This window comes from Hylobates moloch, unplaced genomic scaffold (genome assembly GCF_009828535.3).
Source record: "Hylobates moloch isolate HMO894 unplaced genomic scaffold, HMol_V3 SCAFFOLD_19, whole genome shotgun sequence".
NCBI lineage: Eukaryota > Metazoa > Chordata > Mammalia > Primates > Hylobatidae > Hylobates > Hylobates moloch.
Genome location: NW_026652294.1, coordinates 35,097,355 through 35,118,801, shown reverse-complemented (window position 1 = coordinate 35,118,801; position 21,447 = coordinate 35,097,355). Strand labels below are relative to the sequence as shown.

Here is a 21,447-nt window from a genome sequence, read left to right as displayed (position 1 = left end):
AATGTGTATGCTGAGTTATAAATGAGGGTACAGATTGTTTCTGGAAAAGTTTAGAAGCAGTAGCAGCATTGCTGCAGGGAAGGATTTTGAAGGGGGTGGAATGAGAATTGGTTTTTGAAGAAAGTTAGAACTGGATGATGTGTAGGAAACGTTGGGGACGGTATCACCATCAAGGGCATAGCAAACCCTGGGACAGAGGAGTGTCTGTAGTGACTTTAGATGGATGTGCTGAAATGTTTGCCCAACTAAGCGATGGATTAAGACAGGTGGGGTCCCCAATTGTGGGACCCCGAGATACTAGGCTAAGGAGTTTGAATAGTCTAGAGACAGCGGGGAAGGTTTTTGAAGTAGGTATTATTAATAACATGATGAGAGCCATGCTAGAGGAAGGTGATTCTGTCGGTGTTAAGAGTCTCCTTTAGGAAATCAGTCACAGTATTCACACAGGCGTGGGAGCCTGCACTGGGTTCATGGCAGTGAGAATGAACAGAAGTGGGCCAGGTGCAAGGAGCATTCTGCAGGGTCCATGACAGAGCTTAGAGTGAGAAGGGCCCAAGGGCCTTAGAGTGAGAAGGAGACCAGTTCAGCCCATCTCTTTCCTGTTATTCTCTCTCACTCACTGGGTCTGGGTCTGGTTTTTTTTTTTGTTTTTTGTTTTTTGTTTTCCCGAGACAAAGTCTCACTCTGTCACTCAGGCTAGAGTGCAGTGGCGCCATCTCAGCTCACTGCAACTTCCGCCTCCTGGGTTAAAGTGATTTTCCTGCTTCAGCCTCCCAAGTAGCTGAGAGTACAGGTGCCTACCACCACACGTGGCTAATTTTTGTATTTTTAATAGAGACGAGGTTTCACCATATTGCCCAGGCTGGTCTTGAACTCTTAGACTCAAGCGATCCGCGTGCCTTGGCCTCCCAAAGTGCTGGGACTACAGGCATGAGCCACAATGCCTGGCCCTTTTTTAATTTTTTTATTTTGATTTTTTTATTTTGGAAGTCTCTTTTCATTTGTGATTCTGGAGTGAAAAAGGAAGAGCAAATATCCTGATCAGTCCTCAGTGCTTGTTAACAGGAATACATCAACAGAGGCTTACTCTTTCATAGTGGAGGGGTCATAGGAGACAGCTCACAAATTAACGTGTGGACTTGTTTCCACCAAACAGCAGTCCTGATAATATATTTGATCTCACTGTACCATTGCCAAGAAATTCTGTGCCAAGAGTCTCGTTCGTATGCCTCGAGCCACCCAGACAGAGCACTCTGTCTCCAGAGAATGCCTATGGGCCCTGTATCCCTGAGCAGTCACTTGGGAACGGCCCTGGTGCTGGGATTGGTTTGGGTTTGGAAACTAGCCCATCTAGGAGCCCTCTGCCTCATCCCCTCACACTGCTGTGTTTCTCCCCAGGTGGGGTGAAGCCTGAGGGCCACGGAGACAACCATGAAATGGTCAACATGGAGTTTACCTGTGACCACTGCCAGGGTTTGATCATAGGCCGGAGGATGAATTGCAATGTTTGCGATGACTTTGATCTTTGCTATGGATGCTATGCAGCGAAGAAATACTCCTACGGGTATGTCTCAAATGACCGTCGCCATGAAGCCTTTTCTTTACATGTTCCTTCACTTGAAAAGGGACTTCTTTCTTTTTATAAAAAAAGTTTTTTTTATTTAAAAATTTAAACATAACTAAAAGTAAAGAGACTAACACAGTGAACCTTCATGTACCCATTACCCAGATTCAGCAGTTAGGAAGATTTTGTAATGTGTGCTTAGTTTATTCCTTTTTTTTTTTTCTATGTTAAAGTATTTTAAAGCCAATTCCAGGACTGGGCTTGGTGGCTCACGCCTATAATCCCAGCACTTTGAGAGGCCAAGGTGGGCACCATCACTTGTGGTCAGGAGTTCGAGATCAGCCTGCCCAACATGGAGAAACCCCATCTCTACTAAAAATACAAAAATTAGCTGGGTGTGGTGGCGGGTGCCTGTAATCCCAGCTACTTGGGAGGCTGAGGCAGGAGAATCGCTTGAACCCGGGAGGCGGAGGTTGCAGTGAGCTGAGTTTGCGCCACTGCACTCCAGCCTGGGCGACAGAGCGAGACTCCATCTCAAATAAATAAATAAATAAATAAAGCAAATTCCAGGCCTTAAATGATTTCCTTCCTACATACTTTATACCCCCTTTAAAAATTATGGGTTTTATTCACATTACCAAAATGCTATTACCACAGCTTCCAAAATCACAATAAGCAATTCTTCCTTAGTCCGGTTTCCGCAGACAACCTCTGGGGATTGTGAAACCCTGAAAGACGTGTTTTGTGTTTGTGTTTCTTCATTTTTCTGGGGAGAGGGCCCACACCTTTCTTTCCATTTTCAGTAACCGCATCCTATAGGTGACTAATGCCCAGTTGCGACCACATGCTCTCCTGAGGCCCTGTGCTCCTGTTTGGAGCCACGTAAGCTTTTGGAGGGTTGTAAGCTTTTGGAGGGTTGTAAGCTTTACATGTGTCTTGCCTTTGCAGCCATTTGCCTACCCACAGCATCACGGCCCACCCAATGGTAACCATTCGGATCAGTGACCGGCAGAGGCTCATCCAGCCGTATATCCATAACTACTCCTGGCTGCTCTTTGCTGCCCTGGCTCTCTATAGCGCCCACCTGGCCAGTGCAGAGGATGTGGATGGGGAGAAGCTGGACCCCCAGACCCGCAGCAGTGCCACCACCCTGCGGAGCCAGTGCATGCAGCTCGTCGGGGACTGTCTAATGAAGGCTCATCAGGGAAAAGGTGACTTCCCAATGCACAGAAACCAAAACCAGCCCTCAGTTGCTGGTGACAAAAAGCCTTGGCAGATGTAAAGCTTAGTTTACAGGTGACAAAATCCAGTTTTCCACAAAAGGGGCTTACCCTGGTGTGGAATTTAATTTTTAAGTTCCCCGATGGATTTTAGAGAAATGTTGGCATTGAAGTTCAACATTTTTCTCTGAAACTAATATTAATTAATACCTCAAACTAATCTTAAATAATAATTAAAACTCTTTATATCTGTGGATGCAGTCTAGTATTTGAATCTACCAAACTTTGCTGAAAGAATCCAGGCTTCTTAACCCGGAGTGTGAATCTGCTTCCATACAAGTGTATTCTAGATGAGAGCTGTTTACAAGTAAAATAGTTTAGCAATATATCGACATGAATCTGACTTGACTAAGGAGTGGTGGGAAGCAAACAACTTGAAAGTTAAACCTTGGAGACATCTAAGTTCCTTCAGATAATGGCATCCCCATTCTAGTCAACATTAGGAAACCAAGGCCTGTATGAGATAGCACATGGGTAACACCAGCACCTTAGAGCAATTCCCGTACCCGTTTGCCAGTGAGAATTGAGCAGTCTGATTGTGTGGGGCTACTATAAAAGTATAATGTTGATTATTTTCTAAATAGACAATCCTGTTATATGTTTTATCTTCTGTTGTTAATGAAGTGCAGGTGTCCCTTGCTATTCAGCCTCTCACCATCTGAGATGAGGAGCTAGGTAGATTTAGACAGCGAGGGATGTTCATGTTGAGTCCTCTAGGATTTGTTTGTGCAGAACTCATTCATCTATTTCTATATAATGGCAAAGTAACTTATGGCACTTGCTGAAAAGAACTCTCGTTATAAAACTTTTAACCATTCTCTGATTTGCTTCCCACATAGGCCTTAAAGCTCTAGCTCTGCTGGGTGTATTGCCAGATGGGGACGCGAGCCCAGAAGATCAGGCCCTACCAGTCACTGTGCCCACCCAAGCGTCAGAGGAGCAGCTAGAGAAGAAAGCTGTCCAGGGTGCTGAGCTGTCAGAAGCAGGCAATGTAAATAACGATTCTTTACTACACAGAATCACAGGTTGAACTCTAGAGAGAGCCATTCACTCAGTGTAGCATAGCAGAGAGGTTAAGAGCACAGACTCCTAACCCAGACTGCTGGATTCACATGCCTGCTCCATCAAACCTTGGGCATGTTGTTCTCATCTCTTCAGTGTTTGTTTTATTTTCTTTTGTTTTGTTTTGAAACGGGGTCTCACTGTCGCCCAGGCTGGAGTGCAGTGGCGTGATCTTGGCTCACTGCAGCCTTGACCTCCCCAGGCTGAAGTGATCCTCCCACTTCATCCTTCTGAGTACCTGGGGCCACAGGCATGTGCTACCATGCCTGGCTAATTTTTGTATTTTTTGTAGAGACAGGGTTTTGCTATGTTGCCCAGGGTGGTCTTGAACTCCTGGGCTCAAGTGATCTGCTGGCCTTGGCCTCCCAAAGTGATGGGATTACAGGCATTAGCCACTGCACCCAGCCTGCCTCAGTTTTCTCATCTGTAAAATGGGGATGATGATAATAATACTTGTAACATAGGCTTATTGTGAGGAGTTGTATATATTACGTACTTTGAGCTAGTGTATGTCAAGTGCTTAGAAGAGTTGATAGTAAGTTCCATATCTGTGTTAACCACTCCCATTACCTGTCTCCTGGTAGTTTTTGTAAGAATTGAACAAGATTATGCACCTAAAGAAATTAATTGGCCAGGCATGGTGGCCTGTAATCCCAGCACTTTGGGAGGCCAAGGTGGGCAGATCACGAGGTCAGATGTTCGAGACCAGCCTGGCCAACATGGTGAAACCCTGTCTCTACTAAAAATACAAAAAAAAGAAAAAAAATAGCCAGGCTGGTGTCACGTGCCTGTAGTCCCAGCTACTCGAGAGGCAGGGGAATCGCTTGAACCCGGGAGGCGGAGGTTGCAGTGAGCCAAGATGGCGCCACTGCACTCCAACCTGGGCGACAGAGCAAGACTCCATCTCAAAAAAAAAAAAAAAAGTCATTCCTAGCCCATGGTGTACACTGTATCTGTGTAGCTGTATTTATATTCAGTCAACAATTAGGTGTTACTGAATGCTTACTGTTTACCAGGTAGACACAGTAATTTACACATAGTTGCATAAACAGAAAAGCCATTCTGGATCCAGGTATAACCTGTGATAGTGGCACTAAAGATTGTTTTATGGAAGAGCACACCATTGTTTCTATGATGCTGCCTCCAGAGCTTGAGTTTCTGCTGAAAAGGCCCTTGACTGCCACAGGGGTCGTTGATGTTGCTGTCCTCTGTCTGTCAGGTTGCTAGTTCAAGGATTCCCCCATCTGGTGGTTGTAGCTCATCAAGGTCCCATTCTCATGTGGAGGAATACAAAAGCAAAACTGGCCAGCAGAAACATGAACATTTTTATTATTTCCATTCAGCCAGAGAGTTAGTAGAAGACAGGCCACATAATCATCAAGCCTGTCTCTCAACTGTCCACATTTTTTCCATGAATCCCCTTCTGTAGGCGGCACTTTAACCACCCACGGATTGTGATGGGAACAAAGAGAACATTGTTAGGAGAAATGGGATTAATCAGTAGTCCTCACCTTCGAGCCTGGGAATATTTGTATCTTCTTGTGAGCCCTCAGCATCTTACAACTAACCTTCCACCCATAAGCACTGTGCTTCCCCGTTTATCCTTTTATTTATGTCAGAATGGACTCATAGGGTTTTTTTTTATTCAATGGATAAAAATCTATTACTTTTCTTTTTTTTTTTTTGAGACAGGGTCTCACTCTGTTACCCAGGCTGGAGTGCAGTGGTATGATCTTGGCTCACTGCAACCTCTGCCTCCTGGGCTCAAACGATCCTCCCACCTCAGCCTCTCGAGTAACTGGGACTACAGGTGCATGCCATCATGCCAGTTAATTTTGTAGTTTTTGTAGGGATAGGGTTTTGCCATGTTACCCGGTTGGTCTCGAACTCCTGGACTCAAGCAATCCATCTGCCTCAGTCACCCAAAGTGCTAGGATTACAGGCCTGAGCCACTGTGCCTGACCCATTATTTATTTTGATGCTCAAATTGTCCCATGTTTGGGCAGTGGAAACTGCTCCTCCGTGGCTTTTGTGTTCTTTTGATATGTTGCCATTATTTTTTGAGCAGTTCCTTAATTTTTGATAGAGAAAGATGTTTCAGGCTCGTCTTAGGCCTTCCCTGCCTCAGGATTGAAATGGGACTTTTTCCAAAGAGGTCCCAGGGCATCGTTTTTATTCTTGAGCCATTCCCACCTTTTGAGTCCCCTTCCCACCCACCAGCAGCCAGGTGCACCCAGAGTGTCCTGCCTCTGGCTCATCCTCTTAGTCTTCTAGTAAAGCTGCAAGCGATTTCCAGCACTGTCCCCACAACTGAACCTGAGTGTTGCCACTACAGTGGCCATAAGAACCGTATCCCATTGGGGCCCCTAGGACAGATCACTGTTTTTCAACTCTCACATGCTTCTAAGCAACCCCAGGGCCCTGGTAAGGGTATTTACCTTTTCTCCCTCCAATGACTAGAGATCCTTTTTGTTTTGAGCAACTGAGAAACCAACCTTAGCCAGAGGCATCATCCAGAAGATTCTGTCTACAGTGTCCTGTGATAACAGGAAAAAAGATAAGTCATTTGTCACAACTTGGGAATTATATTGTCTTCACAAGTGCCATATGGTACAGGGAGTATGGTGTCAGGTCTTTTCAGAGGGTACATTTAACAAAGCAAGTAGCTCTCCCAGTTTCATTCCTCTCTTAGGACAGTCTTACAGTCACATTTTTCTCAGAAAGAGGTTGAAGGTAGGATTAATGTTGAGGTTACATATGCAGAGAGGGGAGGATGAGTTAGGTACCCCTTGGAGACAGCATGCCTCCTCCTGAATGTTCGGTGTTGAATCACACTCCACCTTTGGCCGCAAAGAGTGAAAGTCACGTTTGGCCTTCTCAGATCTGAAGCTGGGGAGCCTCCACCATGCACAGAAGACTTCCCATGTAGCCACAGTTCCACACATAAGCCTGTGTGACAATAGAGAAAGGCACCCTGAGGGTCCCAGGAGTGCAGACAATCACTGGGGAGATTCTGAGTGACTTCTCAGGAAATGCAGCTGACAACTGTCACCTCGCCCATCTGGGCAGCTCACCACTAGACGCCTGATTCCAGAAAAGTCTCCCACCTCCAGGGAGGGCCCCTTTAACAAGTCTCATTGCCAAAATGGGGTTCTCAAAAGGGCATCAAAGGTATGTTTATTCTGTTTTTTAAAATAAAGAGGCCGGGCGTGGTGGCTCACGCCTGTAATCCCAGCACTTTGGGAGGCCAAGGTGGGCGGATCACAAGGTCAGGAGATCAAGACCATCTTAGCTAACATGGTGAAACCTCATCTCTACTAAAAATACAAAAAATTAGCTGGGCGTGGTGGTGGGCATCTGTAGTCCCAGCTACTTGGGAGGCTGAGGCAGGAGAATCACTTGAACCTGGGAGGCGGAGCTTGCAGTGAGCTGAGATCGTGCCACTGCGCTCCAGCCTGGGCGACAGAGTGAGACTCCATCTCAAAAAAAAGAAAAAAACAGCAGCTAGGAAAGAATGCTAAAACCTGGTAGAAAGGGTGTGATTAGTTAGGCTTAGGAGTAGCATCCGGTTTTGTTTGATCAAGTGACGTGTGTGGTTGGCTTTATGTACACCTTCCATGCTAATTAACAAAGGCAAATTCTATAGAAAACTAAGAGAGGGAATATACACAACCCACAACTCTGTCCCGCAGCCCACAGAATGCCAGTTTCTACAGCAATAAAATAGCTTCATCTATGGCAGTGAAAACAATGTCATATTTCTAGGCTACGGAATTGATGTAGTCTTATCTTCATCATATTAAAGATAATGTTAGATATCAAGAATTTTCTAATTCTGTAATTAAAGATTTGCTTGGTTTTCTTTTCTTTTTTTTTTTTTTGAGACGGAGTCTCGCCCTGTTGCCCAGGCTGGAGTGCAGTGGCGCAATCTCGGCTCACTGCAAGCTCCGCCTCCCGGGTTCACGCCATTCTCCTGCCTCAGCCTCTCCGAGTAGCTGGGACTGCAGGCGCCCGCCACCACACCCGGCTAATTTTTTTGTAGTTTTAGTAGAGACGGGATTTCACCGTGGTCTCGATCTCCTGACCTCGTGATCCGCCCGCCTCGGCCTCCCAAAGTGCTGGGATTACAAGCGTGAGGCACCACGCCCGGCCTTGTTTGGTTTTCATACTGAAGAAAACAAAGTACATTAACGATAGTCACCAGAGTGTACTAGAAGGGAAGTCACAACTTTTTATACTCACAGAGTCAAAAGAAAAAGAAAAAGAATTTCACAGCTTTGTCATTTTCCTCAGGGAACAACTTTCCATACTTGGTTTCTGAAAGCTAAATAGAATGTATGAGAGGTTTTTAATAGAGCCATTTCTTATGGGACTGCAGGCTCTGACAGAGGGACATTTGGAAGGTGGGGGATGCGATGCAATGGTTACTATGTTATTTTTTTTGAGACAGAATCTTGCTCTGTCGCCCAGGCTGGAGTGCAGTGGCGCAATCTCGGCTCACTACAGCCTCCTCCTTCTGGGTTGAAGCAATTCTCCTGCCTCAGCCTCCTGAGTAGCTGGGATTACAGGCGCACGCCACCACGCCCAGCTAATTTTTGTATTTTTAGTAGAGATGGGGTGGCCAGGCTGGTGTTGAACTCCTGTCCTCAAGGGATCTGCCCGCCTTGGCCTCCAAAAGTGCTGGGATTACAGATGTGAGCCATCACGCCCAGCCCAATGGTTACTGTCTTAATTAGAATATAGATTTATCATAAGAAATGAGTGGCATAGGCGAGGCGTGGTAGCTCACACCTGTAATCCCAGCACTTAAGAGGGCGAGGTGGGCAGATCACGAGGTCAAGAGATCAAAACCATCCTGGCCAACATGGTGAAACCCTATCTCTACTAAAAATACAAAAATTAGCTGGGCATGGTGGCGTGTGCCTGTAGTCCCAGCTACTCAGGAGGCTAAGGCAGGAGGATCGCTTGAACCTGGGAGGCGGAGGTTGCAGTGAGCCAAGATGGTACCACTACACTCTAGCCTGGTGACAGAGCGAGACTCTATCTAAAAAAAACACACAGACACACAAAAAAAGAAGAAATGAGTGGCATTTTCTAATGGCATTCAGAAGTTTTTTAGTCTGTGAAGACTGGCTAATCATTAAAAAGTTATCATAATCATGCAGCAAACTTTGTTGTAAGAAACCTTAATTATTTTACACTTTTGTTTTTTTAGGGAAAGAGAGCTGTTCATGAGGAAGTCAGACCTGTAGATTTCAAGCAGAGAAATAAGGCAGATAAAGGTGTATCATTAATGAAGGATCCTTCATGCCAGACCCAAATTTCAGATTCACCTGCAGATGCTAGCCCACCTACAGGACTTCCAGGTAAAGACTATTTGACCATTATCTTGATCTCTTTCGTCTTAAAATGCACATATATCCATCCCTGAGCTGTTTGTGGCACGCAGCTTGACATTGGCTAGACACCAGGAGTGCGTGGTTTCTCAGTTCTGTTCAGATGGTGCTGATGACACTTCGAACGTCATCTTTCTTCACTTTGACTGCTTTCCTACCTTATTTATTTCCTGTATTTACTAAGTGCTTTCTATATGCCAAGCACTGTGCTAGACCTTGGGGATGAAACAGGGACTGAATCAGACAGATAGACACGTGGTTCCTGCCCTGGTGGAACTCACAGTCCAGGAGGGCTTAAGACACAGGTGCAGGTAACTGTAATTTGAGGCGGAATGAGGTGTAAGTGGGTGTTAACAGTGATTGATGTCTCTCTGGGGCAGACTGTATCCTCATAAAGCTTTAGAGAGGGAGAGATCTAGGGGACCCTGAATGTGCTAGGATCTGCAATAGGGATGGGCGTTCAGAGAAGAAAGGACAACAGGAGCAAAGGCCCTAAAGTAGAGAAGTCCCTCTTGGCAGGTGTGTAGGGTGGAGTGGAACACTAGAGGATGATAAAGGAGAGATGCTGCTGAAGGCCTCAGCCTGCCAGAGGATAGCAGCCCCAAGGTCAGAGCTGGCTTAGGAGGATTGAGGAGCATGCTGTGGGCTCAGGAGACTGGAGGCAAGTCTCAGCCTCCTCCTTATGGTGGCCCGGAGTGCAGGATTTTCCCCACCTTCCTGCTCTGTGATGGCAGGGTGAGCACGTGGCATTCTGCCCTCTCTGTCTGATGCTCATCTATGCAGTGTGTATAATTCTGAGTTCCAGAAAACAGTCTGACACTCCACATCAATCCAAATCATCAGAATTCACTGGGGTCTCATTCCCCTGAGGATCAGCATCCTGGTTCATAGGCAGTTTATTCATTCATCAAGTATTAAGTACCTGCCATGCTCCAGAAACACCTCTAGGTGCTTGAGATACGTCACTGAAAGAAACAAAAATCTGAAAGAAGGCAGACAGTAAACAATAAATATAAATTATGTGGAATGTGAAAAGGTGATGAAATGGTGTGAGCACAGCAGAGCAGGCTCAGGGAAATGAGGAGGGCGGGGGTGAGAGAGCTGGGGGAGGACAGTCTTTCATTTAAACAGGGCTCAGGCAGGCCTCCTAGAGAAGGAAACAGCTGAGCGCAGACATGCCCAGCCATAGGCTTTTAAAATCCCAGCTTTAGGCCGGGCGCAGTGGCTCACGCCTGTAATCCCAGCACTTTGGGAGGCTGAGGTGGGCGGATCACTTGAGGTCAAGAGTTCAAGACAGCCTGGCCAACATGGTGAAACCTCGTCTCTACTAAATATACAAAAATTAGCGGGGCAAGGTGGCACATGCCTGTAATCCCAGCTACTTGGGAGGCTGAGGTGGGAGAATTGCTTGAACCCAGGAGGTGGAGGTTGCAGTGAGCCGAGATTGTGCCATTGCACTGCAGCCTGGGCAACAGAGTGAGTTTCCCTCTCAAATTTAAAAAATAAATGAATAAAATCCCAGCTTTATTCCGTAGCAGCACAGGGGGCAGTGCAGTGTTTTACTTGCCTCTTCATACATGTAGAGACGCAGGCAAATTCTGAAAGTTTGTTTTACCACTTAGATGCTGAAGATTCAGAAGTGTCATCTCAGAAGCCCATAGAGGAAAAAGCAGTTACTCCAAGCCCTGAGCAAGTGTTTGCTGAGTGTTCCCAGAAGAGGATTTTGGGATTACTAGCAGCCATGTTACCTCCCTTAAAGTCGGTAAGGGCAATTTATTTTTAAAAGAGGGGGTGGTGGTATGCATAGAAAAAGGTTTTGGAAAGCCATATACTGAAACAAATGATGACAATCATCTCTGTATCCTTAAGGGTAGGATTAGAAGTTATAATTATTTTCTTCTGACCTTTTCTATATTTTGTAACTATATGTGTGTGTGTGTGTGTGTGTGTGTATAAAACAATATATTTATATATAATGCTTATAATGATTTTTTCTACCTTTTTATTTTGAAAAGTTTTAAGCTCATAGAAAACTTCAAAGAACAATGAATGAAGATCTTCACCTAGATTCACCAGTTGTTAATATTTTGCTTTATCTCTGTTTATATTTTTTTCCTGAACTTTTTTGAAAATGAGTCGAAGCCATCATTGACACTTCACCCTCAATACTTCTCTCCTTAAAGTACATTCTCCTATATAACCACAATGTCATCATTAGCTTACAATTTTTAGCATTGATAGAATAGTTTTATACATATAGCCTAAATACAGATATTCCCAATTATTCCCGAAATGTGCTTTACAGATTTGTTTTTTTTTTTTTAAATCAGGATCCTCTTAAAAATTCCATTGTATTTAGATGTCATGCTGATTTTGTCTTTAATCTGCTTCCCTTGCCTTTTTTTAAACTTTCAAAACATTGACATTTTAAAGACTCTGGACAGTTTAGATATGCCTTCATTATTCTTTTTCGTAATTTTCTAGACTGTTCCTGTATATATATTTTTTTCCATACGAACTTTAGTGTCATTTTTATCATATTAAAGAAAAGATCCTGTTAGCTTTTTCACTGAGCCATTAGTGAATTTATTTATTAATTTAGGAATCGCTGACAATCTTTACAGTGGTCTCCCACTTTTTCTAGTAAACAGAGAGGAATCAGAGACAAAGCTAGCAGGCTGCCGAAACAGGATTTTCCAAGTTAGCAGGGCTTTGGAGAAGGGAAGGTGCCCGCAGGACCCAAGGTTTGGTCCTCAGATTTTTGAGTCCAAGGAATCTTTTTTTTTTTTTAGCAGTTTGCCTGGAGATGCTCAGACTCAGAGGAATGAACTTTTACATGGGAGTTGAGGCTGATTTATAAATCAGTCACAATTCACAGGGGTATGTGTCTGGCAGGAAAATCAATATGTGTTCCCTCTTGGTATGGAAATCCCTCCAGAAGACCACACTGTAGCTCAGAAGGTTGTATGGTGCACGTGGAACTAGAATGAGGAGAACAGGATATTTTGAAGATGTGTTTTCCTTCACCTGGATGAACTGGCTGCACCTGTCTAGGTAGCTGGTAATTCACCTCTGAAATCAGTACCCTCAGGCTTGGACAGTGCAGTCACTATCCTGGCCTTTGCCTGCCCTCCCCAACCTTTGGAGGCCGAGCAGGCACATCAGCCCAAGCCTTTCTTCTCTCTTAATAGCCATGACTGATTTCTGCTAACTTTAGCTGCCTCCGTGTCAATTAGAGCTGCACCTTTTCCATGGCTCACTGGGTAGCACGTTGAGCAACCGTCTCTTGGGGTAGGGCCCTTCTGCAATTGGATCTTAGCCTTTTTATGTTGATTTTACCAATTTCACTGTAAGAGTGACCTTTTCCTGACTCGGTCTCAGCTATGTTATAACCATGTGTGTTACAGGCAGCCAGCTTACTTCTGATGGGATGGCCTGGTTAACTGCTCTGTGCCAGCCGACTGTCCCCATCCCAGCCCTGCTCCAGTGCACATTTTTGCCTGCCCTTTCCTAAGTTATTTTCTCTTTTTTTTGTAATCATTCATGAAGTCTGTATCATATTTCTGATAGAAACATGGTTATAGTTAAATTTTTACCCACTTTTTTCAGCCTGTATTTCTCTCTTAATTAACAGTGTAACCTTTTTACCTTCTCTTCCAAACAAAGTGAGACCTTTTATTCCCTGACAAGATAGAGATGCTTTTATTTCCCTCATCATATCCCAAGTGTGCAAATTATCTGTAATTTTAGCTCTGGATCATTTGGTTGGTTGGCTGCTTTGGAGTTTTTTGTTGTGTCTTTTGGGTTTTGCCTCTCTCAAACTACTTTTAGAATTTTAGACCATATGGTAATTAATTATTGATAGTTACAGTGTTGGCTGCATGTTATTTATTAGTTACTATTTCTTCCTTCTGAATTATTTATTCTAATTCATTTTTTGTTGTGCTAGAATACTTCCTCAAATACTTTTTGAGGAAAGGCTACATGTAAATATGGGAAGACAGTCTGGGTGTGGAATTACAGGGACACAGTCCTCTTCATCCAGACCTCTGCGACATTGCTGCATAGTCTTCCACCATCTAGAACAACCGATGAGAAGTCCAGTATTAACATGATATCAACTGACTTTTTTTGCCTAAATATTTTCTTTTTTTAACCCTTGGAATTCAGACGTTTCATTAGACTGTGACAAAATAGGTATTATCTCTGTGAGAAGGGTTTTGTAAAATAATTTTTAAAAAGATATTCTCGGCCGGGCACGGTGGCTCACGTCTGTAATCCCAGCACTTTGGGTGGCCAAGGCGGGCAGATCACGAGGTCAGGAGATCAAGACCATCCTGGCTAACACGGTGAAACCCCGTCTCTACTGAAAATACAAAAAAATTAGCTGGGTGTGGTGGCAGGCGCCTGTAGTCCCAGCTACTCGGGAGGCTGAGGCAGGAGAATGGCGTGAACCCGGGAGGCAGAGCTTGCAGTGAGCTGAGATCCAGCCTGGGCAACAGAGTGAGACTCCGTCTCAAAAAAAAAAAAAAAAATGTTCTCTTTCTGTGTTCCTTCCCAGCATCATTTGCTTTTCTGATTAAAAACTCCATTTTTACTTCAGCTAAGGAAATGCCTTTCTGCCATTGTTTGGCTTTGCTTCTGTATCTGCCCCATTTGCATCTCCTGGATGCAGGGTGGATTTTTTGTTTGTTTGTTTGTTTGATCTCACTCTGTCCCCCAGGCTGGAGTTCAGTGGTGCGATTTCAGCTCACTGCAACCTCCACCTCCTGGGTTCAAGCGATTCTTGTGCCTCAGCCCCCCGACTAGCTGGAATTACAGGTGCATGCCACCTCGCCCAGCTGATTTTTGTGTTTTTTTAGTAGAGATGGGGTTTCACTATGTTGGCCAGGCTGGTCTAGAACTGCCGAGCTCAAGCAGTCTGCCCACTTCAGCCTCCCAAAGTGCTGGGATGACAGGCGTGAGCCACTGCGCCTGGCCAGGATGGACCCCTTGAATCTACCCTCCATCTTTTCTTCAGTTTGGTCGTATTTTTCAAGTTTATCTCTTGTTCTGAGAGATTTCATTAAGTTGACTTTTAAAAATCACCACTGAGGTTATGTTCCCCTAATAATCTTTTTTTAAGCAGGCACTTTGGAGGGCAAGTTATTAGTTTTATTTTAGTGTAAAAAGTGCCTAGATAGAGTCCTATAAGGAATACATAAAGAACTCTTACAACCCAGTAATAAAAAGACCTCTGTCACCATAGGTTAGTTTTGCTTGTTTTGAAACTTCGTATAGCTGGAGTAAGTCGCTGCATTCCTCTTGCCTGGTGGTAGTGTTTGTTTGTGTTTTTTTGTTTTTTTGAGACAGAGTCTTGCTCTGTTGCCCAGGCTGGAGTGCAGTGGAGCAATCTTGGCTCACTGCAGCCTCCGCCTCCCGGGTTCAAGTGATTTCTCGTGCCTCAGCCTCCCAAGTAGCTGGGACTACAGGCATGTGCCACCACACCTAGCTAATTTTTATATTTTTAGTAGAAACGGGGTTTCACCATGTTGGTCAGGCTGGTCTTGAACTCCTGGCCTCCAGTGATCCACCCACCTGGGCCTCCCAAAGTGCTGGGATGACAGGCGTGAGCCGCTGTGCCCGGCCTGTGTCTGGCTTCTTCTGCTCAACATTATGTTTGTGAGATGCATCCGTGTTATTGTGATTAGTTTCCTTTATTCATTTTCACTGTTATCCAGAATTCCATTATATGAGTATGCCATAATTTTAAAGTTCACTTTACTATTGTTGAGTGTTTCCAAACTGGAAATTACTCCAGACGGTACTATGAACACACCTGTCTGGCTTTTCATGAGCATCTGAATGCAGGCCAAACTTGGCCTGCCAAACAGTTTCTGCCATGTTTGTACCACTTCACACTCCCTGCCAAACAGTTTCTGCAATGTGTGTACCGGTTCACACTCCCACGGCAGCATATGAAAGTTTTATTTATTCCATATCCTCTCGAATTTAGAAATAATTACAAACTTATGTAAAAGTTAAAAGTACTATATAGATAATTTTGTGCCTGAAAGTTGCCAAGTTCATGCCATATTCTAAATATGTTAGTGTGTGTTTTCTACAAACAAGGAGATTCTCCTGTGTAACCAGACAGCAGTCATCAAAGTCAGAGAAATTAACATCAGTACATTGCTACCATCTAATGCTTACTCCCTATTCAAGTTTCGCTAGTTGCTCCAAAAGTGTCTTTTATGGCAGGAGGATCAGAATTAATGTATAGTCCAGGCACAGTGCCTTGAATCTGTAATCCCAGCACTTTGGGAGACCAAGCAGGAGGGTTGCTTGAACCCAGGGGTTCGAGACCAGCCTGGGAAACATAGCAAGACTCTATCTACAAAAAATAGAAAAATTAACCAGGCATGGTGGCACACACCTATAAATTAACCAGGCATGGTGGCACACACCTATAAATTAACCAGGCATGGTGGCACACACCTATAAATTAACCAGGCGTGGTGGCACACACCTATAGTCTCAGCTACTTGGGAGGCTGAGGCAGTAGGATCACTCGAGCCCAGGAGGTTGAGGTCATAGGGAGCCAAGGTTGCACCTCTGCATTCTAGTTTGGGCAACAGGGTGAGACTCTGTCTCTTAAAAAAAAAAAAAAAGAATGAACATGTAGCAGTTTGTTGTCATGTCTTTTAATCACCTCTAGTCTTTAACAGTTATCAGTCTTTTCTTTCATGATCATGACGCTTTTGAAGATCACAGGCCACCTATTGTGTGGAATGTCCTCCTCTTTGGGGTTGGAGTTATCAGATATCTCCTCATAATTAGATTCAGGCTTTGCCTCTTGGGCAGGAAAATCACAGATGAGATGCTGCATTCTCATTGCAGCCTGTCAGGTGGAACACAGTTTTGATATATTTCATTACTGATCATGTTTACTTTGATCACTGGATTAAGTGGCGTCCATTAGCCTTTTCTACCATAATGTTTCCCCTTTTGTTATTAGTAAATATTTAGTGGGGAGAGTCTTTGAAACTATGTAAATACCCTGTTTCTCATCAAGCAATTTATTTAGTTATATCAGTATGGGTTCACGGTTTCCTGTTTTACTCCATTATTCTAATTACTTATTTTGACCAGTGGGAACCCATTCAGGCTGACTTCTGTGTCCTTTTGACGTATCCCCATCATTTCAGGCACTTCTTAAGTTCTCCCTCCGCTAGCCCTAGAATCAGCCATTTCTCTAAGGTGACTTCATTCCTTTTGGTAGAGGATAGTATTTAAAAATGGCTTGAGCACTAGATGGGTTCATTGCTAACAGGGTGTCACTGCTCCCAAGTCTTCCCAGTGCGGGGGTGCGGGGTGCGGGGGAAGAGAGAGAGAGAGAGTGTGTGTGTGTGTGTGTGTGTGTGTGTGTGTGTATGTGTACTCTATATATTTATTTAGAGCAGTGATTCTCTTTTTTTTTTTGAAGACGGAGTTTCACTCTTGTCTCCCAGGCTGGTGTGCAGTGGTGCGATCTCTGCTCACTGCAACCTCTGCCTCCCGGGTTCAAGTGATTCTTCTGCCTCAGCCTTCCTAGTAGCTGGGATTACAGGCATGTGCCACCACGCCCGGCTAATTTTTGTATTTTTAGTAGAGATGAGGTTTCACCATGTTGGCCAGGCTGGTCTTGAAGTCCTAACCTCAGGTGATCCACCCACCTCGGCCCCCCAAAGTGCTGGGATTACAGGCGTGAGCCACCACGCCCGGCCTTAGAGCAGTGATTCTCAAACTGAAGATATCCAGTTTGGCTATTTGACAATGCCTGGAGACATTTTTGACTGTCACAACTCAGGGAATGCTCCTGGAATTCTGGTGGAGTCTCGACTATAGGGATCCTGCTAAAACATTTTTAAATGCATAGGTGGCACTCACCCCCCACACACATGAGAATTATCAGACCTAAATTTCAGTAGCACTGAGGTTGAGAAACCCTAATTTAAAGAATCCAGTCTTTAACAGTGAGAATCCTGGATCCCATCATCCTTCATATAATTACCTACTGGATCAGTCTCCCATCTCTGCTGCTATTCTTCTTTTGAGGTGTCCTCCTCTCCTTGTTTCAACTCTTTTTTTTTTTTTTTTTTTTTGTTTGAGAGAGAGAGTCTCGCTCCATCACCCAGGCTATAGTGCAATGGTGCAGTCTCGGCTTGCTGCAACCTCTGCCTCCCCGGTTCAAGCGATTCTCCTGCCTCAGCCTCCTGAGTAGCTGGAATTACAGGCACTCACCATTACACCTGGCTAATTTTTATATTTTTAGTAGAGACAGGGTTTCACCATGTTGGCCAGGCTGGCCTCGAACTCCTGACCTCAGGTGATCCACCTGCCTCAGCCTCCCAAAGTGCTGGGATTACAGTGGACTCTTGACATGGATACCTCCCCACCACACTTGGGTCTGTCTCTCTAATCCAGGTTGCCCCCTTGCAGTGAGACCACCCTCACCCACAACAGGCTGCTACTCAGTGGCAACACTCTCCTTATGCTGTTTGGACTCTGAGCCCCTGTGTGAGGCTGAACTCCCCACGCAGATGCCCTCACCTCTCCACTTAGGTTCAGACACTCACATCAGGCTGCCCTTCTGCGTTTTTGCCCTCCTCACCCCACTCGGAGCCCAAGCTCCAACTCCAGAGCCCTGGGCATTCCTGGGCTTGGGTGACTTCCTCACCCACCTGTGCCGACTCCCCTGCCAGGCCTTCTTCATGGAAATTGCATACTCTGCTTGGGTTCTGACACCATGTGGCCTCCACCAGACCAACCCCCTGCCTAGATGCCTTCTGAGTTCTTCTTGGACTGTGACACCCCTACCAGGCTGCTGTGTCAGAAAGATGCCTTCTTGAGAATCACTTTTTATTTCCAGGAACTCTTTGTTCTTTGATTGCTTTGTTTTCATACTATGGATATAGTGCCCTCTTGAATCACACTGAGGATAACAGCTCAGACATTGTAAAAGCTTTCTTCAATTTTGTGCATTTTTTTCCTGTGGAAAATAACAAATGGTATAAGTATAGAAATGTTTGTACCAGGCCGTTTAGCTGAATGGTTTTTATAATAACGAAGAACTGGAAACAAAGTATTAATAAGTTGCAAGACACTAAAGAAAGAAAAACAACTATTTAAAATTTTAAATTTATTTTACATAAACATATATATACACACACACACACACACACACACACACACACACACGTTGTTTGTTTTTTGAGACGGAGTCTCGCTCTGTCGCCCAGGCAAGAGTGCAGTTGGCATGACCATGGCTCACTGCAGCCTCCACCTCCTGGGCTCAAGCAATCCTTTCACCTCAGCCTCCCAAGTAGCTGGGACTACAGGCGCGTACCACCATGCCTGGCTAATTTTTTGTATTTTTTGTAGATACATGGTCTCACTACGTTGCCCAGGCTCGTCTTGAACTCCTGGGCTCAAGTGACTCTCCTGCCTTGGCCTCCCAAAGTGCTGGGATTACAGGTGTGAGTCACTACGCCCGGCCTATTTTATATATATCATGTGTAAATATGCATAGAAAAAGGTTGAAAGACTATTCATCAAACTTAACAGTTGTTATCTCCTGGCCATGGTTGTGGGGAGGGGATTTAGGGGAGCTTTAACCTTTGCGTGTTTCTGAATTATTTAAATTATTTTACAGTGGACATTTTGAACGGTGAGGAGGAAACCAAGCATTTTAAGTTTCTTTTTCAGGGTAAAGAAATATTAGAAGTAGGATTGTAAGATGAGACCTGAGGATGTTTATTTTGTAAGTGATTATATTTATGGCATTTATGAAAGCCACAGCATGATTCCGTTAGCACTAGGCCAGTTGTAAATAAGGTAGGAGGGAGGTATAATATTTAGCAGGTTTGGTTATGTGGGTTTTGTACTGAACAGATTTCTCTCCCTCTCTTGGCAGGGCCCCACAGTTCCCCTGATAGACCTGGAGCATGTCCTTCCACTCATGTTTCAGGTTGTCATCTCAAACGCAGGCCACCTGAATGAAACCTACCATCTCACCCTGGGTCTTCTCGGCCAGTTAATTATCCGTCTTTTGCCAGCAGAGGTAGATGCCGCAGTGATCAAAGTCCTCTCAGCCAAACACAACCTGTTTGCTGCAGGGGACAGTTCCATTGTGCCAGATGGCTGGAAAACCACCCACCTGCTCTTTAGCCTGGGAGCTGTGTGTCTGGACAGGTAGCCTTGGTCCTCGCTCCTCTAACCACCTGCCCTCTATCCCACCTTGGTGTTTATTTGTTTAAGTTGAAGGTCTGGCTGTTGATTAATTTCAGTGTGCTACACTTCTGTTGTCTGAGAGTTTTGTGGAAATAGAATTAGGTTCATGAGCAATGCTGTCAACCCACATTAAAACTGCTTAACACCAACATTAAAACAGCTGAGCAGTCTCGACACTGGCTGCTGATTCAACTCTCTAATGAGGCATATTCTGTTTTTTATGAGCAGTAAGTGTGGACCTTGAGGTTGAAGCAGATAAATCTATTTTCATTATAAAAGTAACATAACCACAACACCAAATTTGGAAAACAGAAATGAAGGAATAAGCTGGGCACGGTGGCTCACATCAGTAATCCCAGCACTTTGGGAGGCTGAGGCGGGTGGATCACAAGGTCAGGAGTTCGAGACCAGCCTGGCCAACATAGTGAAACCCTGTCTCTACTAAAAATACAAAGAAAATTAGCCAGGCATGGTGGCCTGTGCCTGTAATCCCAGCTACTCTGGAAGCTGAGGCATGAGAATCGCTTGAACTCAGGAGGCAGAGGTTACAGTCAGCGGAGATCATGCCATTACACTCCAGCCTGGGCGACAGAGCAAGACTCCATCTCAAAAAAATAATAATAATAAAAGAAGGAAAAAAGTCACCCTGACTTGTACATTTTAATACATCTGGTGCTATCTCACTACATTTTCTTCTAAGTTTTTCTTCTGTGTTTGAATATGAGTGTGCATTTGCACACACATAGGTGACTTTTATAGAGATTTTTGGAAACGTAACCGTAGGGTGAGTATATAAGTAACAAGTCTTGATTTTGTTTGCTTTTCTGCTCACCATTATACGAAAAGCGTCATTCTGGTAGTTTTTAAGCTAGTTATTGAATGGCTCTTTGAAGGCCTCTGGGTCTGCTTTGGAGTGTAGTGAGCTCTGATGAGTTGAGTTTGGAGCCCTGTGTACTGCCCCTAATGGAGCCTCTTGCCTTCCAGCCGGGTGGGCTTGGACTGGGCATGCTCCATGGCAGAGATCCTGCGGTCACTGAACAGTGCCCCACTGTGGCGTGATGTCATTGCCACCTTCACAGACCACTGCATCAAGCAGCTGCCATTCCAGCTGAAGCACACCAACATCTTCACCCTGCTCGTGCTGGTTGGCTTCCCCCAGGTACCACACTCTGAAGGCCTGAGGGCCTGGTCACCCCTTCCAGTCTTCACTGTACACACCAAAGCCTCTGTGGCTTCTGGATATATAGGCATAGATCTCTTTGGAAGCTTTTTCCTTTGCCTGTACACCTTGCTTTCACAGTATTGAAGTATTGTCAAGATTATGGATGGTTTATTCAACTTGCATTTTTAACAGTTAAACATTTGACTCATTTATTAGCCAGTAGTTGGCTTTGAATAATAGGTAACTGTAATATATCAAATTACAAAGAACTCAAAGAAAATTGTCTTTCATTTTGGCATTCATCTTGACCTTATTTCTCATCTTCATGTCCCTCAACTGATCAGGACAAAGAGGGCTGTAAAAACATGGCCTCATCCAGCAAGGACTTAAACAATTCTGTGCCAGCCTGTGCCAGACTCTTTGGACTTAGAGATAGGAAGATCCCTATCCTTGTGTGCTTGTTGAAATCAGAGGCACAATCAAAGGGGGCTGGGCTTATGCCTAAGAATTCTTTCTTGTCTCCATGTTTGAGTTGCCTTTCTGTCTCTGTCTACCATGTTCTAGGTCCTCTGTGTGGGAACCCGCTGCGTGTATATGGATAATGCCAATGAACCCCATAATGTGATCATCTTGAAGCACTTTACTGAGAAGAACAGGGCTGTGATTGTTGATGTCAAAACTCGGAAGAGGAAAACAGGTACCATGCGTAATTATTTTTTTCTAAGAATGGAA

At 44.6% G+C, this 21,447-nt stretch overlaps 1 protein-coding gene across 5 annotated transcripts in view; it reads left to right on the top strand.

Annotated features, from left to right (window-relative positions):
* ZZEF1 (zinc finger ZZ-type and EF-hand domain containing 1) overlaps positions 1-21,447 on the top strand; it is a 136,898-nt gene that overhangs the window by 90,742 nt on the left and 24,709 nt on the right. For 4 of the 5 annotated variants that reach the window (XR_009211131.1, XM_032138333.2, XM_058431632.1 and 1 more), the window contains exons 35-42: positions 1,399-1,564; positions 2,513-2,775; positions 3,684-3,835; positions 9,122-9,272; positions 10,925-11,064; positions 19,237-19,514; positions 20,538-20,712; positions 21,280-21,412. Coding sequence is in view for 4 of the 5 variants with exons in the window: in XM_032138333.2 (XP_031994224.1) it covers positions 1,399-1,564; positions 2,513-2,775; positions 3,684-3,835; positions 9,122-9,272; positions 10,925-11,064; positions 19,237-19,514; positions 20,538-20,712; positions 21,280-21,412 (1,458 nt within the window). In the remaining variant the exon portion in view is untranslated. The remainder of the gene's footprint in view (positions 1-1,398; positions 1,565-2,512; positions 2,776-3,683; positions 3,836-9,121; positions 9,273-10,924; positions 11,065-19,236; positions 19,515-20,537; positions 20,713-21,279; positions 21,413-21,447) is intronic. The other variant, XM_032138334.2, reaches the window with a different exon arrangement.